The sequence below is a fragment of the Anopheles funestus genome, chromosome 2RL (genome assembly GCF_943734845.2).
Source record: "Anopheles funestus chromosome 2RL, idAnoFuneDA-416_04, whole genome shotgun sequence".
Classification (NCBI taxonomy): Eukaryota; Metazoa; Arthropoda; class Insecta; order Diptera; family Culicidae; genus Anopheles; species Anopheles funestus.
The window spans coordinates 92,026,303-92,044,685 of NC_064598.1; the positions used below are offsets into that span (position 1 = coordinate 92,026,303).

The following is an 18,383-nucleotide window of genomic DNA, read 5'->3' on the forward strand; positions in this document are numbered from 1 at the left end:
CCATGGGAAATGGGATTCAGACTATTGTGTGTAAATAAAAAAAATGTGCTTGTTCTTCGTGCCGTTGAATTTCCACAAAGCAATGGAAAACATGGCAAGAAAATGAAAGGGGGATAGAATAGGAAGTTACCCCTTTTTAACGGTATAGTTTAGCTTAGTTCCACAGGACACTAGCTAGCTGCCAGTGCGGAACGATTGCGTCAACAAAAACGACATCAGTGTTTGATTGTTCTGTGGTGCAGGTAGACCACGTTCCCCCTTTTGGTGGTAAGATGGAAAATCCCGGAAACGTTCGAAGAGACAGGGAATCGCGACGGATGAGCCGTTTCAACAACCGAAGCAATTTAATCACGTTAATGGACTTCATTGTTGTACCGACCGAGTTCCATTTGCTTTTTACGCAAAAACGATGTGTAAATGGTGTTATTGTCGTAATGTTTTTGCGAAGAACCCGTGGGGATGAAGGTGTGAAGACCAATCTTATGTAAAGAACTTTTCAAACCTATTTGTTATAACATCGTTTTAAATATAATTAAGGCATCAAGAACAAAAAGAACTTCTCGTAGTGAGTAATATAAATTGATTTGTTAAATAATTTTTAAATGATCTTGAAAAAGATAAGCTAAAATGTACAATTTTGCAATTATTTACTGTAAAGAACAAATTGTTCTCACTTCCCTAGGGTGACCAACGATATGAAGGAACGTAACGATCGCTTCTTTGCATAAATGTCTATCAATTTACATATTTTAACAAATGCGCCCGATGATATTTGCACTAGTGAGTGTATTTGTCGAGCAGGTTCTTAATCTTCGGTAATATTGATTACCATCCTTCTCTGTTCACCCTCATCCATTTCCTTCTGCACCCACACACACACAAATCAATATAGAGCCTAACATTAGGCCGAGCTGAAGGAAAATCATGTGACGACACTGACACGCCGGCACGCGCCTTGTACGGATCGTAGCTTGACAAAAAAACGATACCGGATGTAATAATGTCATCGGTGGAAGTAATTGCGAAACCGGAGCAAATAAAAATAAAATAACTACGAGCATCAGAACCAAGGGTGGTGATTCGTGCGGTGCATTAACATTCAATACGTTGGAGAACAAATTTTATCAAAATGAGCCCTAAACTGTGGAACTGGCGGGGAAAAAAGGGGGATGGGTAAGGTGAGGTGGAATAGTGGCCGTTTCACTTTCCATAGGATGGTTTTTAGTCATTTCGGTCACGTACTTTCACTCTCGCACAGTTTAGCTCTCGAGTGGTTTATGAAGTTCTCCAAAGAAAATGGATCGGAAATGGTTGTTTTCGGGGCTTTTTTTCCTTCGTTCGGTTTGGGTGTGTATTTCCGATATCCAAAAAACGTGTTTTTTTATTTTATTTATTATCCTTCAATAAAAATATTGACGACTGACTGAAACACGCCGACAATTGGAAGACGATATTGCGAAGAAATATTTTCACGCATTCCACTCCCCAACTTGGCAAACGATTTTGAATGAAGCAAAACCGATCTTCATTGTATATAAATATCGAATTGAAAAATGTCATACTTCACAGTAAATCATCATTTGAAGTAGATAAAAGCGTTAGAAAATCCACTTACTGATGCAAGTTTTTCTTTTTTTTTTGAGTAATCAGCACCGATGCGATTATGCTTCGGACGCTGAAACGGTATCATGTTAATAAAATCGTAGCAGAAGAAAAGTGTCCACAAAGGTCTAAAACACTGGAGTAAACTGGTTCGGTCGGTTGGGCGATTGCGGTCCCATAAATTGCAAGATGAAAAAGAATGTGCAAGCAAAGTTATAATCGGATTTACAATTTACCACAAGCTGAGATGGGAAAGCGGAGAAGGTATTTCAACGGGGACGAGGAAAGAAAATTGTAAAAATGGGCAAAATTTTCACATAAACTCGACTGGTAGTAGTTGCAAGCCTTAAGAAGCTAGATACACTTATTATAAAGTTTACACATAACTTGGGTTTTAAAACCAAAAAAAGGGAATACAATTTTTCATATTTTTCTTATCCTTCGTGACTATTTTTTTTCTGCTCTGGTGAAAAATTCATGGTCCGGAAACTAACTCCTAGACCGGCGAGTTCGATTGAGAAAAATACGAAACGACCCCCCGGAACGAATCGAAGGGTGGACTTAAACTTTGTTGCAAAATGATGATGACGTTGATCATAAATTGTGGTATTATATATATTATTTTTTTAAATCGATATAGAACGAAGCTTCAGGGGTTTCCTTTGCTCTTCCGAGACACAAAACGGTGCGTAACTGATGGTGTGATTAATTAAAGCAAGTGAAGCATGAAATTGATTTGTTAGTCAAAAGAGAAGCAAAAGCGTTCCCCGTTGGTTGGAGGCGCTAGACAGGACAGGTTAGTAAGTTTAAAATATTTCCTATCAGCGTGAACTTGCAACATTGGGCAAGGGACATTATAGGCAGCAGCAAAAGTCCAATTAGATAAATTGCAACTGACCACCATTATAGTGATTGTTGTCGTCCGGCACACTGGCCAGATGTGGCTGGACGTATGGGAACAAATGGGAAATGGGTTTTTTCCCTTCTGCTTTCCGTTTTTTTTTAATGGTGAAGATCAAAACTCCCATTTTGGCAGGCGGGGTTTGTTTTTGTTCGCTACTGGTAATCGTTGTAAAATGGACCATCCACTTCTACCATTGGATGTCCTTAGATTTCTATCGTCACAAGATCCTTCTCGAGATAGTATCGTTGTATGAAAAGTGTCCTTCCGTGATGCTTGATTTTTCTACCTTTAATAGGAGATATTCTCGTTGTTGGATGCTGTTGCTAAGGCCATTCCATTGTGGTGCTTCGCTGCCCTGCTCCGTGTGGAGAGGGTGAAGTTTTCCACGAGCAGCCGGTAAGCAGCAAGATCATACACAGTTTGCGACATGCTCGAGAGTCATCGATACACACTTGTGTCGCACCGCCCTGTTCGTGCCCTGTTTCGTTGCCGTTTTGAACGGTTTTGTTTGTGCGACGAGTCCTTTGGGGATGCCACTGCATGCCTTAATAATGGGGCGCTATTATCACGGTCGTTCCTTCAATCACTCGGTTGGACTGGTGTTAACTCGATGGCTCGGATGGATGAATGGTATAATTTTTGTACCGCTTAGCAATCCTGGTCCAGAGACTGGAAAATACGCTAAATCACACAAGAAAACATCCATCTACCACATGCTGTTCCATTCACGAGCATTTCAATGGGCAACCGAAGGATAAAAAGCCTGGCACACTAAGCGGCTTTCAGTGGCTGGGTATCAACGGACGTTTGATATGATAATGAATCGGTGTGTGTGTATGGTGGTTAGAAGGACAGATTTTGTTCTTGGAGGGTTTTTTTGGTACCGATTCAACCAGGCTTAATGTTCCCATTTCAAGTTAGAGCAATCCGTTTGATGTGGTGGAAAGACTGATAGGGACACTGTGCGACAATAGTTCCAGGAAAGGGGTTCCTACATTGTATTAGGAGCTAGAAACGAAGGTTATTATGGTTTACCACAACATAGGAGATGAAATTAAAGAGAACATGTTTAAAAAATTCTTGCTACAGGACCTTTATTAGTGAAGATGTAAAATAAAAACAAAGATAAACTAGTTCCAGAGCTTTTTCGTTAGCAATCCAATCTTGATGAAGATTGATTAGAAATTCTTCAAGAAAACACTTTTCCAAGTATTGAATAATTCAATTAAAACTAGTTCAAGCTTCCCAATCCCCGAACTCTCTCAGAGTGATTGAATCAGAAGCAAATCAATTAAACCACCCAGTGTCTTCGGCTGTTTACTACCTAATGATAATTAATATCGCAAGGAAAAACGCTGCTAGATAATGATCTAGCGCATCCAGGACAACCGTCCAATGATGAAGCACTGCAAGTGACGAAATGGAAACGAAGGAGAAAAACTTTTCCAAACAATGGTTCCCAACAAGCCATTCTTACCAAGGGATGCTGCGGGGACTGTTTGCAGCGGGATGAAATGAGTACTTTTATCTTAATCAGCATTTTCAAGCGACCAAACAACGCTCTTATGTTTTAAAGAGTGACGTTAAATTTCATTCACCGTGAAGTATGCGTGGCACAACGAATCAGGAATTAACCACCCGATGGACGGAAGATTCCAGGGGTCTTTTTGCGTGATTTGAAGGAGGGTGCCATTTCCCATCAGTGACGAAGGGACTTGTGATGTCTCACTTTACGCTGGTTACCACTGTTGACAACCGGAGTTTTCCCTTTTGCTGGATCAGCAAAAACCGGGAGCTCTCAATAACACAGGCGCTAGGAACACTCGGTAGGGAGAGGAATGTTTGGTGACGAGTGACACAAGTAAGTGACAAAGCGTGATGTGTTCTGGATGAGGTAAATCATTGTGGTGTAACGGTGGGTATCCCGATGGAACGTGATACAGTTGATGGTGCCGGTACAACCGCGGCTGGGGGTAAAACTCATGAATGAGGGACATCTTGTAAAATGTGAAACAAAATGATGCTACAAACGTGCTGGGTTTTCGATTAATCAGCTCGTGAACCGATCACGTTCATCATCTTTCCGATGGAAAACGACGATGGAAGTTCGAACTCCTGGTAATGGTGGTGTTCGCAGTCACAAACACAATCCTTTAGCGCCCGCTAAAAGGCGCATTAACCATTGATTCACAACTTGTGGGACTGATTTCAAGGACCGTAAGAAAAAAAATCTGCGAGAGCTGTGATTGGAAGGGAAACAAATCTCCTGTCGAGGACTGTTTTGTTGTCATCATTATATGCGGCTTAACTGATTTCCCTTGGGGGTGGCACATACGTACCGCTCATCGTGCGGTTCGAGGCCTTAAGTACGTTTCCCCAAAAAGGCTTGGGAGTTGCAGATTTTAGCAGAAATGAATTTTACCTTTTTGGTGTTTTGTGTGTCTCTGTGTGTGTCCTTAAGAGCTGCTGCTTATGTTGAGGTTAAGGGAAAGATTTTCCGATATATCCTCACCACTAGCTGCCGAGAATGAGTCAACGTTAAAGCATCGTTTGTGAGTGTTTCTCCGATGAAAAATAGTCTGTTGATAGGCATGATTGAATTGAGAAGGAGGGTGACAATCCTAACGTCCTACCGTTACATTGACAGCCTCCGCAATCATTGACAAGGGCTCAATATCATGTTCCACATATCGTTCGGGTCGGAAGGTGATTGATACATGTGACTTTTCAGTGTGGTTTTATTTCCTCATGTTCTCATGGGTTTCTTTTTTTGTGGAAAGATTAAAAAATGAGAGAAATACGAAAAATCCCTGCGAAAAAAAAGAGATTCATTGTTGAAAGTTCAAAAGGTTGCAAATCATTGGATACAGAGATTTATCGGATCTCTTTGCCATAAATTTTATAATTTAGACGAAAGAATCAGAAGAGTTGAAGAATTTATGAACTTTAAGGTAAACAAACTAACTCATAATGAAGCAATAAAATAACGCAATTAAACAAATATCCCAACAATAAATTAAACAATTTATCCCATAAAAGCACGAACTCCTTGCAACTTCCCATCACACAAACTGGGTCATACATTGTTCGTGAACTTTGCTAATGGTAAAATCAATAGCGATCAACAAGCGCTGTGTGTCAAGCATTCCGGACATCTCTCGCACAGTCGTTCGCATGCCGAAGGAGTACGGATATCATTTTTATGTCCAACATAGTTTACTCCTGCCATGATATCTTGCAATCCTTGAGTGTGGAAAGTGAAAAGCTTTAAAGTAACGTTAGATGTCGGAAAACGTTTGTTGCTGGAAAGGAAGTTGTAGAGGCATTTGAGAGCAAGCTGGTAGACTGGTGTTAGAAAAATGGCTTAATTTATGTGGCGGGGAAAAAACTGGAAAATTCAAGAGTTTAGTCTATTTCTACAGGAAGTGAAAAGGAAAGCGTTTGCATGGAGACACTTTCACCAGAAGTCTTCTTTTCGTAAGAGTGGAAAATGCAACTCTCCTCCAAATGGACGAACGTTGAAAGGACATTTACAGAGAGAATGAAGATATATCTCTACAGTCGCGGGATACAGACTAGTCCCCAGCACTGGTAAGGTCAATCGACGGCAGAGAAGTATGCAAAAAAGCGGAGACATATTAAGCCACTTGTCTGGTGCGTGATTGGAATGCGTAAAGTTGTGAAAACTTGCGACACTCTTTCTCCTTCTCTTTACGCCACCGTTTGTTTGCGGTGGATCTGATAATTCATTCGTTTCCGGCAGGGGTTTTTTATTTAGTTGAATCACTTTTGTTTTGTGTTTTATTTTTCCACTCACTTCGTGGATATTGTCCGATGAAAAGGTGCATAAAATCTGAAATAAATGAAACGTCGTCTTCTGTTGGGGATGATTGTTGATCCTGACTGACCCTGCGATGGGAGAACTATCACCCAATGCCATGGCAGACGGTAGAAAAGGTCAGAGAATCTGATAAACCGCCAGTGCCAGAGGGTGAACGAATGTCAGTCTGTTGGCAACCCCTCTGGAAATGAACGCGTGGAGTGGAATCGCACGATAAATAAACAAAAGTGGCGAAATCTCAGGAAATTGCTTCTGAAAGCCGATCCTTACGAAACGAAGGGGAACGGCGAGGTGATGACATCCCATCGGAGATGTGGCACAAATACACAGGGAACACGCTATCTGTGTCCGGACACGCACGGCCGTCTAAGCGACATAAAATGTGAAGTAATGACTAAATTATGCCAGAGTCATTTTCGGACCGATAAATGATCTTAATTTGAATCGAGCACGAAACACCCAGGATGCGTACCGTGATGGGCTTGAAGATTTTAGCCTCATTGTCCTTTTCTCTGTTGTTTTCACTACGGATCATGCGGATGAGCGAGGTGGTGAAGGAGATGAGAATGAGATGTGTCGTACATCCCGGCCGTATGATGGGAAAGTCACGCATCGTAGTGGTGCCGCACGTTTTTTTTGGGACGGAAATCTGTCGGAAGGCCGTTATTCGTTAAAGTAATTAGAGCCGTTTAACCCCTTGGCATTTTGGTTGTCGTAAAGATGCTTTTCTAGTAGCTGCATGATTAGACTAAATGATTGATGAAGAGCTTGGAGGAAAAACGTTGAACAAAGGGAAAAGTTATTGTCCTCACTGAAAAGATGGTGAATGAAATGTGCAAAGTAGATAATTAGCGTAGATAACACATAAAGAGAAGAATTTTTTGTAAAACTAATAAATGTTAAGAGAAGAAAAGAAGTAAGTAAAATAGTACAAAGAATAGAAACAAATATTCATCACCCTTCGCTATCGCGAGTTCTCAATTTGGTTTCCAAGACTCCCAGTGTTGGAAATTCCATTACTCAGTTTTCCAACAAACGTAAACCCGTGCCACACATTATAATGTTTGATTGCGAAACGATTCGTCGATCGTAGGAATATTGTGTACAAATACGGCACGCGGCTCGATTGTCACGTTTCGCTTTCACTCTTGAAGCAATCTTGAGATTTCAATTCACTTTGGTCGGCCTTGCATGGCTTCCGGAACTGTTTCCGGAGTTCTCGGCCGTAAATGGGGTTTTTGCGCCATCTGGTATAATGCACTTCCGCCCGTCCACAATCCGATCGATTTTGCTTTGCTGGTTTTGTCTGCCGAACCGAAACAATCGACAATCGATGTGAGGTTTCGTTTGGGTGTGCTTTTACGCTCCTTATTCCTTATCACGTGGCCGTTTACTTTTCCTTTGAAGACGAGGAACACTTACCCACAAACGGTGGTGTATGAAAAATTGCCATTATTTAGAATTCCGAGCCGACAAAGTCTTCGCGCGTAGAGGAATTGAATTTCAACGGATTTGTCCCAATATTTCGGTGTAAAGCGATCCCAGCGACGTCTCACTTTTCGAAGGAGAATTTCTTTTCCTTCTTCTGCGTCCAAAACGCAATAAATCAACATCCGTCACCAGAGCTGGGTGTAACGCCATCCCCATCAAGAGCACATGAAGAGCTGCACCGGTTAGTGTTCATTTGAGAAATGACTTTAAATTACATCATTACGAAACAATAATCAGCGCGATAGGATGGCTTTGACGCAATTCGTTCCGTCCATAAAACCGAGAACGAACGAACGGGTTTTTGGGGGTATTTTTTATTGTCATTCTTGAGATATTTTTTTTTCTCCTCCTCCTACCGCTAAAGACTCCCTTGGTGGTGGGTATCCTTAGCCGAAAAGCGTGAAGACACGTTTTCGAATGTTTGTGGCAAACCTTGGAAGGGAACTTCCTGGGTGCCGTTTGGTTTTCGCATTAGGATTTTCGAGGGTTACGGTACAGCTTCCCGTATCGAACAAAAAAAAAAACCTCAGGCACAAGGGATTATAGGAATGGTTGTTGCAAAATCCTCTCGCTGACAGGTTTTCCGAACACGAGTTCCCTTTGAATGTTTATGTTTTTCCGATTTCGCTCCTTCCAAACAAGGGTTGTGGAAACGTTCGGATAGCACAGCAAGAGTAGCAATGGGAAGGATATCAATCCTGCCAATTCATTTGATTGCTGTTTTTCTTTCTCGTCAAACGGCGAAGGGTCATGTTGGGTCGGTTTTATTACATTTCTATTTTTCTAAGGCTTTCCTTGTGCTTCTGTTTGTTTGAAGATTTGCCGATTTTTGCGTAAGTCTGGGTTGCGGCAATGGGTTAGCGAGAGTTGGACTGTGTGTCCGATATGAAAGTTCTCCACTCGATACTTCATTGACGTCACGAAGAACTTGCATCTTAGTATGATTGACAGATATCAATGATTTTCCTACCTCACTACTGTTAAGCGCAAAAACTACGACTGATAAACCCCTCTTCAGATGTTATTTACAAAATGTTTAAGGAAAGAATAAAATCTGATCACCTCACGTTTGTATGGCGGGGGGAAAAGAAACAATAACAACTAATGCTACTTTCTTAAGAGATCACCGAAGAAATCGTTTTTCCTTGTGTCCATCTTACCTTTAGTACTGGGCTGCGCTTACCAGACACGTTCTGAAGAGGGATTCACACGGCACAAAAACAACTCCACTGGCGATTCTATTATGTTGCGTAATCTGGACGATTCAATCTTTTAACAGCTATTTTTAATGATTGCTTTTCTGTTTTCCGTTTCGGATGGTTCTGACCGAAACTGTCTGCACGAGACTAGAGTTTCTTCCCTACTTGCAATCGTTTCTTATCGCATTGGAAAGAAGGAAGATTCGTTTTTGCTGCCATCGTTATTTACCACGTCCGCAAGCAGGAAGCCCCTCGTATGCGAATTGGGCCAGTCGCCGATGGTTACGGATGGACCAAAGAAAAACATACAAAAAAAATCACGGACAGCAGAGACTTTGTGACGGTGCGAACGGAACGGACTTGAGTATCTTTGCACTTTGTGCTGTGATGTTTGTTCCGCTTCTGGTTCGGTCATGAAACCCGGGGAAAACCCTTGTGTGGCGCCACACAGATGGACTGATGGGAGTGGGCTGATAATTAGATAGAGTGAAAGGAAGAGAGCAAAACGGTCGGGCATGACAACCTGATTGCCTACCTTTCGTGGGGTAACCGTAATGGGAAGGAAATTCAATTTCGCACGAACGATTACCGTTTAATGAATAAATAAGTGCTTGGGTTTTCAGGCTCATTGCTAGTTCTGTTTTGTGGAAAAGCGTCACAGGTTGAGTGGAAATGAAAATTATAAAGCCCCATTTCGGGGGGAGGATCGTTGTTTAGCAACAAAATCATTGGCATTCTCTCTTTCTCTTGTAGAAAGTTTTCAAGAGGCGAATATTGTTCCACTTTTCTGTTCATGAGGTACCGCACTATATTTGCTGCTGGATGCTGCACTAGCAAATAAATCCTTTTTTAATGAACTGCGTATCCCACGCGTACGTGAGTCCATCAATCAAAACTTCATTAAAGTCCGGGTAGGGCCGTGTGTTTCCGCAATTCCCAATCGATGGAAGTACTTCAACCGGAAATTCAATCATCGCGGTACAATGAAAGGCTTAATCGAATGATGGACCAAGTCAGATAAGCAGAGTTCTTTCGGCGATGTGATATGACCTTCAAAGTTGTGCTCCGAGTGACTCACAACGCTCGGTTCCTCGATGACTTTCTAGAGGGTAATATCGTACGGTTTGATGGCATCCGTCGATAGAGGCTTATCTAATTTTGATTGATATCCGTTACAGTTTCCGACTGTGTACCGTGTGTCGCACTGAGTGGAAAAGGTTTGGCAAACTCTGCGTAAATCTCACCAGAGATAATATTGGTCTCTAGAGATCGACCCTCTTGAGTCCCTTGGGAGAAATTCACGGCCAACCAACAAGGGTAGGGAAATCGCAAATAGACCACTCACTTAACCCTCAACATTTGATGGTGGAAAATACGCTGCGGTTAAAACAGCGACTGTTATTATGTTTACAGTTCTGTTGTAATGCCGCGTTGTGGATCAACCGGTAGCGGAAGTTGTGGAGGAGTGACACAACGACAAATATTGATATGATCCATAATTTAGAAATTAAATTTATTTGCATATCTCTTGTTTTGTAAAAGTACGAAATGGTTCTCTTGTAAACTCATCGTCTAGACTTGAAACGGTAACAGTAGATAAGCCAGAATCAAGAAGGACAAGGATAGTCTCTCAGTTTTAGGTTGGGTTTTAATAGCTTTTAAGCAAATGTTTGACTTTCCGGTACTGGGAGAATATGTTTACATCAACTCCTGCCGGTAGTCAGTTTTTTAATAACATTTCTCATTTCATCCTCTCTCGAGGGCTACCGTTGGCTGAGGGTTTATTTATCTTTTTGTGCTTCACAGCGAACCAATGGAGGGTTGTTCGTCTGTGTTCTATGTGCTGATATCAGTGTTACGGTACGGTTCATAGAAACTATTGTTTGCAGGTATTTTTATTTGTTCATGGGTTAATAGATGCTGTGGATAAATATGTAATATTAAATTTTGAAGAAAATATTTTAAGGCAATGTTTTAAAGCCGTTTTGTTCAAAGGAGATAAATGAGAAATTAAAGTAATTTTTTTTCTATTTTATCTTAAAATCAAATGAGTCCAAAAATGAAGCTGTATAAGTTACTCGTAAAAAGTCTGCCAAGGGAACAAGTGTATTTTGTCACGTATTGCTAGGAAACGTAACCGGTATCAATTAGCCAAACTGAAATGTTTGATATCGTCAATTACCGACCTGGCTTCCAACGCTTATCGGCAGTTGCAGTTCGTCCCCTCCTTAGCAGGAGGTAAACCGAACGGTACCGCACCGTAAGTAAAGCGGATTGTTACCAGTTAATAACATAAATTATGTATTTCTTTCCCACGCACCCCGGGCAGGGTAGCCGGGTAGCGGGTTCTATAAAACTCCCTTGGTTGATGTTGTTACGCGTTCGTTCGTTTCCCTTTTCCGTGCTGCCATTTTTGATAGGGGGCACTCGTATCGCAAGAACAAAATCAAATCACTAACATAACAAGCGAATCAACACAAAACCTTGCCATTGCACGCTTTACGAAGGAAAGGGAGTCCACGAACATAATCATAAAAGTTTCACCACAACTCCCTCAGGACGTATGAATTTCAGCTACAGAAGGTGGCAATGTTTTGGCTTCGTTATATCAAATATTCACCTCAGCTAGGTTCAAGTCACTGTTACGGCGTGCCGATGAAAAGGTTCTCGCTATCCTTTTTGGGATGTGGAATTGGAGGTTCTTTAGTATTTTGATTGACCATCGGTTTTGCTCACCTGTTGATCTTACGTTGAGGGTTTTTTTTCGTGATTCAGGAGTGTAGATATAATGGAAGTGGCAATTGAAAGGAAATGTTTGGTGAATGTATATTAGTTAGAATTATTAAAATTTTCGTATTAAGGAGTTAAAAAAGTTAAATACAAAGCTTTTGATTATTCAACCTAATGATGCAAGATGTTCTAAAAATTCTCGCCAGTGTATAGTACACAATGTTAACCTGTTAAAAACAGTCTCCCTTTAAAATAAAAAACAATCTAATCGTTTAGCGTAATAGGTTTGCTTACATTGAGCCGTCTTCGTGCCTTTGCTCAAACATCCAACCCAACAATCGGTGAAAACCCCTGGAGATTATGGCATTTTCGCAAAAAACCGACAAATTTCCCAGCATCGGTCGGGTAATCCCGCCGACGAGACGGGATCGGGATCACGTTACAATCACACAACAACAAAAAACGCACACCTTCGAACCATTCGAACGCCCGTAGTGGTTCGCAAGTTAAATCGGCCGGGATAGCATATCGGTACCAGGTACGGTACGAAATCCAGTGAATTAAAAGATAAGTCTCTGAAGAATTGTAAATGATATTTACGGGAATTGGATTTCAATCATGCCCGTCTTGGGTTTTGGTTGCGTGCCCGGCTTTCGGTTTCGGAGCTGATGTCGCAAACGTCGCAAGGCAACCGAAACCGGCACGCATCTACCGTGAGCGTACGAGCGACTTACCGATGTTCTGTGCCAACGTTCAATCGTTTGAAGTGCTGACAAATTTAAATTAAAAATGCTTGAAAAGCGATTTCATTAATTTTCATCCAACCGATAGGTAGCGGTAACGGATGCGACGACGAATGCAGCACTGTTCGGCCCCCTTTTACCGATTGTCTGGTGTCGGAAAAGACACGTGCTTGACGGTGAAATTGATATTTATGTGCTATAAAGTTGGGACGAGTGGATGAGTGGATGTTTGGGACTGAGCAATCTCCATTTGCATACTGTGCTTAGGAGATGGACATTTTGGGTGTTCTATTTAGATCATAAATTTTGATTATGGTAGATTTAAAGAACTTTCAAATCAACTCCACTATTAGTGTGTGTAGTAGAGATAAAAACATGTGAATTAATCCGGTGTAAATATACTTTGTATTTCCATTACATTACGAACTCATCTACGTTGTTCTCATTGATCTCTACTTTATATATTTATTCCTTTTTCTTATCTAATTTCAATGTAATCAATCATAAATGGTATGGCAAGATATGTAGGATTAATATCCACTCTACATCCATACCCAAAGACATGGATCAATCCCACAGAAAAAAATATCCGTTAAGCTTCTCATGAACAAAAAGTCACCGTGAAGTCATCGTCAGCACAAATGACCACCATCTTTGTTGGATGATTCGGTCAAACTAAAGATACTAGATGCCATCAAGGGTGAGACCGGAAATTCAATTTCATCACCGTGCGGTGGTAACGAAATTTGGCCAGCTCATCGGGCGCGCTTGAAAGGCGAAACTTGCTGCTGGAAATTTGGGAGAATCCGGAACTCTTGAAAGCGGATATTAGTAAACAATATTATCAAACCTCGAGATAGTAACTTAATTATGTTTGTCAACGATAATTCCTGCCAGCCGGTGATCGGTGGGACGCACCGTTTCGCTAGGAGTCTGTGCTTCTTCCCTTCTCGATGTCTTTTCTCATAAATCTGGATGTTTTCTTGCTGAGAGTAACTTGTGGAAAATGGGAAGAAAAACAAAAATATCATATTCTGAATTTCGTTTAATCTGGAGCAAAAAAAAAACTAACCCTCTAGCATGATAACGTCTAGCTACGACAAAGTCTAGCCGAAACGCTAGATAAAAGGATAACTTTATTTCGGTCGCCATCGTGTTTTGCCGGCGGGACAGACTAACAAACGGGGGCTTTCCAAAGGCCGACAACGGCCTCATTCGTTCATCTCCCGGTTTTGCCACCCATTTTTGCGTGGGTGACATTTATCAAATCAATTATTTTTTATGCTGCCTGATGCAAACGGCACACGCTCGGCGGTTGGTTGCGAGCGAAATATTTTACGATTTATGACGCGTCGTAAAACATGCTCTAAGGGAGTCGATTTGTTGTGGTTAAGTGGTAGCCTGATTTTAGAGTGTTAGTGCTTGTTACCGAGCATGGATGCAATCAATATTGGGTAGTAATGTGCAAGAGTGAATCATAACGAGGAGGTTTTATTAGAGCTGTATGAAGTCCGCTAGCAAACCGCTAGATATGATTCATAAACATAATCCGTAGTCTCTAACGAACCGTTCTTACATCATCTCTACATTACGAGCATGTGATCAGTAAGGGCTCTATCTTTTGAGGTAGACAAATTATCAATTACATCGAGGCGTTTTGTCTTGCGGACACAGTACGAGGTGGAAAATTCATTTCCATCTCGTTTGAAGAGCACCACTCAGCAAGGCTAGAAAGATTTGTTCGTATCCCTTTGGTTGAATGGCGCTGTGTATCCCACGCTGTGCCGGTTGTTAGAAGCTGACTGCCAACACAACCGACATCGTCCATCATCTCCCAGGGAGGCAAACTGGGAATAAAGCTGGTTGGAAGCAAATTTACATCCAACTTCTGTTGCGTGGTTGTGTGAGTGGGAAAACCATCTTACACGAGTGTCTTAGCGCGTCTGGAACAACGTCTTGTCTGGTATCTTCTCACGCTACAGCAAGTACTTGGCCCTGCGGTAAAGGATGGCTAGCTTCAAGCGTACGATACCGTACGCTTGAAAGGATACCATTCCTGCGCGAACTCAAAGACATTTGTGTGCATGGAAATGACATTAAGTGGGTCTTTTTTCATTTAATTTCATTTTCTCAATTATATTTGGGCGCGAAAGGGCGTTTTACTGACAGCTGCGAGTGTTTGTAAGTCGGGCGAAGATTTGCAATGTTGGTAAATGAAAGTTCTACGCAAAGGATAACGTGTCTTTTGTGAAGAAAAAAAGTATTCATTAAGTAAAAGTATATTTTATATATTAAGGAACTGTTTGTCAAATATTGAAGAAGAAAATCATTCGTTTTGTCTACTGTATAACAGTTTATAACAGTTCGTTTTAATATTAACCAATTTTCCATTTTACAGTGTTGGGTTCGAAAAGTTCGAAATGCCCAAACAAGGCTACGACCAGATGGATGGGGCGGCTGTCGGTGGCGCCTACCAGACGGACACCGGTGGCAACGACTCACCGATGTCGTTCGAGGAAATTGAGCGGCCACCGTTGCGCCACGTCGACAAGTACGTCCGGGCGGAGTGCCCGTGCATCAAGACGACCCGCTACACGATCTCGCTGATGACCTGCCTAGGCTTTATCATTTCGTTTGGCATGCGCTGTAACATGGGCATGGCCAAGCTGCAGTTCGAGAACGGGGTAAGTGTATCTCCCCCATTTACCTTTAATTCCAGCAGTAATTTGCACGAGTTCCATTAACGAATGCTTCCCGTGCGGATGAGCGTTGCCTTTTGTCGTTTCGTAATTATTCACCAGGTCGGGCACGTGTCATTGATGGTGCCCATTTTGGTGCTCTGTCTGATCGGCATGTTTCGATTATAATTTCGCCACGCACGGCATGATGAGCAAATTGTGTTTTCCATCGAAATAGCATTATGTGCTTCGGGTTTAGGACATTTGCTTCATTTTGTCACGTATTCCAATCAGCGGGAGGTTTTTTGTGGTCCATTTGGAGGTCTTAAGGTCATGTTGAACTTCCCATAAAACCTAATTATTAAGCCCTTTTTTTTGGAGCCTTCGTACACTAAGAACAATAAGCGTTGGATGTAAATGACGTGAGTTCTTTCCTCATGATTAAATAACTCGCATATCGATACCTTCATACGCACGCAGATAAAAGATAATGAACAGACAAAATGAAGACCCGAAAGCGGGAAAATTTCCCCTAACCATCCAAATTCCCGATGAGTTCGCACAACGATACAGGGCAAGGATGAATGACCGAAACGGGGAAAATATTGGGCAGACTAAATCAGGGAAAAATATGAAATTTTATGGAGTCAAACATAATGGAAGCATTTATTAGAAATGCGACGACAAAAGATGATAATTTTTTATTCATGAGTCATTGCGCCGGGAGTTTCCCGATTGATACGCACGGTAAGGCATGGACAAAAGAAGGTACGCTGAAGGGTTTTCCCGCCCGAGAAGGGCGTAGAAAAGAACGCTACGGCATCGATACCATCAACCCAGGGGGAGGTTTGGAGCTTTGGAACAACTACAGCAAAAAAAGGACACACAAGGGATGTCTGATCGCGGGAAGAAAAGACACGGATAAAGAAGTCGACCGGAAAAGCCGGAAACGAGCATAAAGAGCGAGAAAATGACAACAAACTCCTGCCCGGGATAACTCATCGACGCCACGCTGCGAGGGCGCAAATCGTGATGCGTTAACGGATGTCGTTTCAAGTTTTTTGTTATGCCCCCACCCCCTGGTACGATGGCTTTAAGGGCTTGATTCTCGGGTGGATACTATTGTGTCGGATTGGTAGTTAGGGATGATGGAAAGTATGCTTGATTTCCGGTTGCATTGGCTCGATTTAACAACGGGAAATGGCCATATTTTTACTTTAACGTTACCGTTTTTTGTAAATTCGTAATGCTAGGGAGCTCTGAATGTGAAGCTAAATATTCAATGTTCCATTATCTAAAAAAATGCTTTTGTTATTTCATAACGCGGTTTTAACACCTTTCAGTCGGTGAAATACAACTGGACTGTAGCGATGGAGAGTGCCGTCGATTCGTCCTTCTTCTGGGGCTACCTAGTGACGCAAGTACCCGGCGGGTTCCTTGCATCGATGTTCCCGGCAAATCGCATCTTCGGTACGGCCATCGCTATCTCGGCCTTTCTAAATCTGCTCGTCCCGGGCGCCATGATGCTTCATCCGACCGTTGTGATTCTGGTGCGTGTCCTGCAGGGTCTGGTAGAGGTGAGTAGCTTGTGTACCAAAAACTTTCCAGACTTCCGAAGAATCCGTATGAGGTTAGCGACTCAACTGATTTTTATCCTGGATCCTCTCTCTCTCTCTCTCTAGGGTGTAACGTATCCCGCCTGCCACGGTATCTGGCGCTTCTGGGCACCACCGCTCGAACGTTCCCGGCTGGCAACGATGGCATTCAGCGGTTCGTATGCAGGTGTCGTGATAGGTATGCCAATGTCCGGCATTCTAACCGGTTCGATCAGTTGGCACGCCCCATTCTACTTCTACGGTGTGATGGGTCTCATATGGTACTGCTTTTGGTTGTGGTTATCGTTCGAGAAACCACGCCAACATCCAACCATCTCCGTGAAGGAGCTAAAGTACATCGAAAAGTCACTCGGCGAATCGGTACAGCTGCCGATGCCAACCATAGCAACGACACCGTGGCGTCACTTCCTGACGTCGATGCCCGTCTATGCGATCATTGTGGCAAACTTTTGCCGGTCGTGGAACTTCTACCTGTTGGTACTGTACCAGAGTGCCTACCTGAAGCACTCGTTCAACTTCCGGATTGAGGAGGTAAGGGATTTGTGTAAGGGAACGAGGAAGGGACTTATGAACTGTGTTTGGTTCCTTAGACTGGAATACTGGGAGCACTTCCACATCTGTTGATGACGATCATCGTACCATTCGGTGGTATGTTGGCGGATCACATCCGAAAGTCCGGTATCCTGTCAACCACCAACGTGCGGAAGCTGTTCAACTGTGGCGGGTTCGGTCTGGAGGGTCTCTTTTTCTTGGTCGTAGCACATGCCACCAGTTCTGTAAGTAAATCCGGAAAATTTCTAAATTTCAGATGCAATTCTTCCTTTGTGAGGGATAAATCCATATCGCACTCGTTGCCTTTCTGCTCCACAGATGGGTGCAGTGACGGCCTTAACGTTGGGAGTTGCCTTCAGCGGGTTCGCCATATCCGGTTACAACGTCAATCATCTGGACATTGCACCACGCTACGCCAGTATTCTGATGGGAATGTCCAACGGCATCGGTACGATAGCGGGCCTGATCTGTCCTATCGCGATAGACCACCTTACACGGGGGCAGGTAAGTTCTCCACTAATCGGATTGTGATCAGCAAATGCATTATCTGCGCTGAAGCTATACTCAGCTTCACTATCGGTATCGACCAGTCTTTCCATGCTAAAACGGCGGTCCTCAAAATGGTTTTACTCCAGCCAGCATCCGTATGATTTCGTTAGCGTTTAGCGGTGCTGAAGCTGATTCAATGAAATAAATTAAATTTGTTACGATGTTACATGCCCGATGACTTCGAACAAAACCAGCATTCCCTTGCGTGGCGGAACAAAGCGAAACCCTACACTTTGCTGTTACTTTGGCGTAGACCGTGTTCTCTCCATTTGTGAAGTGTTTTCTCCCCCAATGATTTTCCAACTTTCCTAGCGTACGATTTATCCCGCAGCTCAGCTATCGGGATGGGAAAGGATATGGCTTTTAAAATCTTGAAACTGTACAACTGTTGACTGTTGGGCATGGGAGGTGTAGGACGATTGGTGGGTTTGCTTATATGGCAACCATTGTCAAGGGATGTGATTTTTGCAGCGTCGAC

The 18,383-nt window shown here is 42.6% G+C and overlaps 1 protein-coding gene across 1 annotated transcript in view; it reads left to right on the plus strand.

Moving 5' to 3' along the window:
• LOC125766234 (vesicular glutamate transporter 1) overlaps positions 1 to 18,383 on the plus strand; it is a 28,337-nt gene that overhangs the window by 5,231 nt on the left and 4,723 nt on the right. The window contains exons 3-7 of the mRNA XM_049432003.1: positions 14,909 to 15,194; positions 16,532 to 16,765; positions 16,871 to 17,335; positions 17,395 to 17,580; positions 17,675 to 17,860. Coding sequence (XP_049287960.1) covers positions 14,909 to 15,194; positions 16,532 to 16,765; positions 16,871 to 17,335; positions 17,395 to 17,580; positions 17,675 to 17,860 — 1,357 coding nt within the window. The remainder of the gene's footprint in view (positions 1 to 14,908; positions 15,195 to 16,531; positions 16,766 to 16,870; positions 17,336 to 17,394; positions 17,581 to 17,674; positions 17,861 to 18,383) is intronic.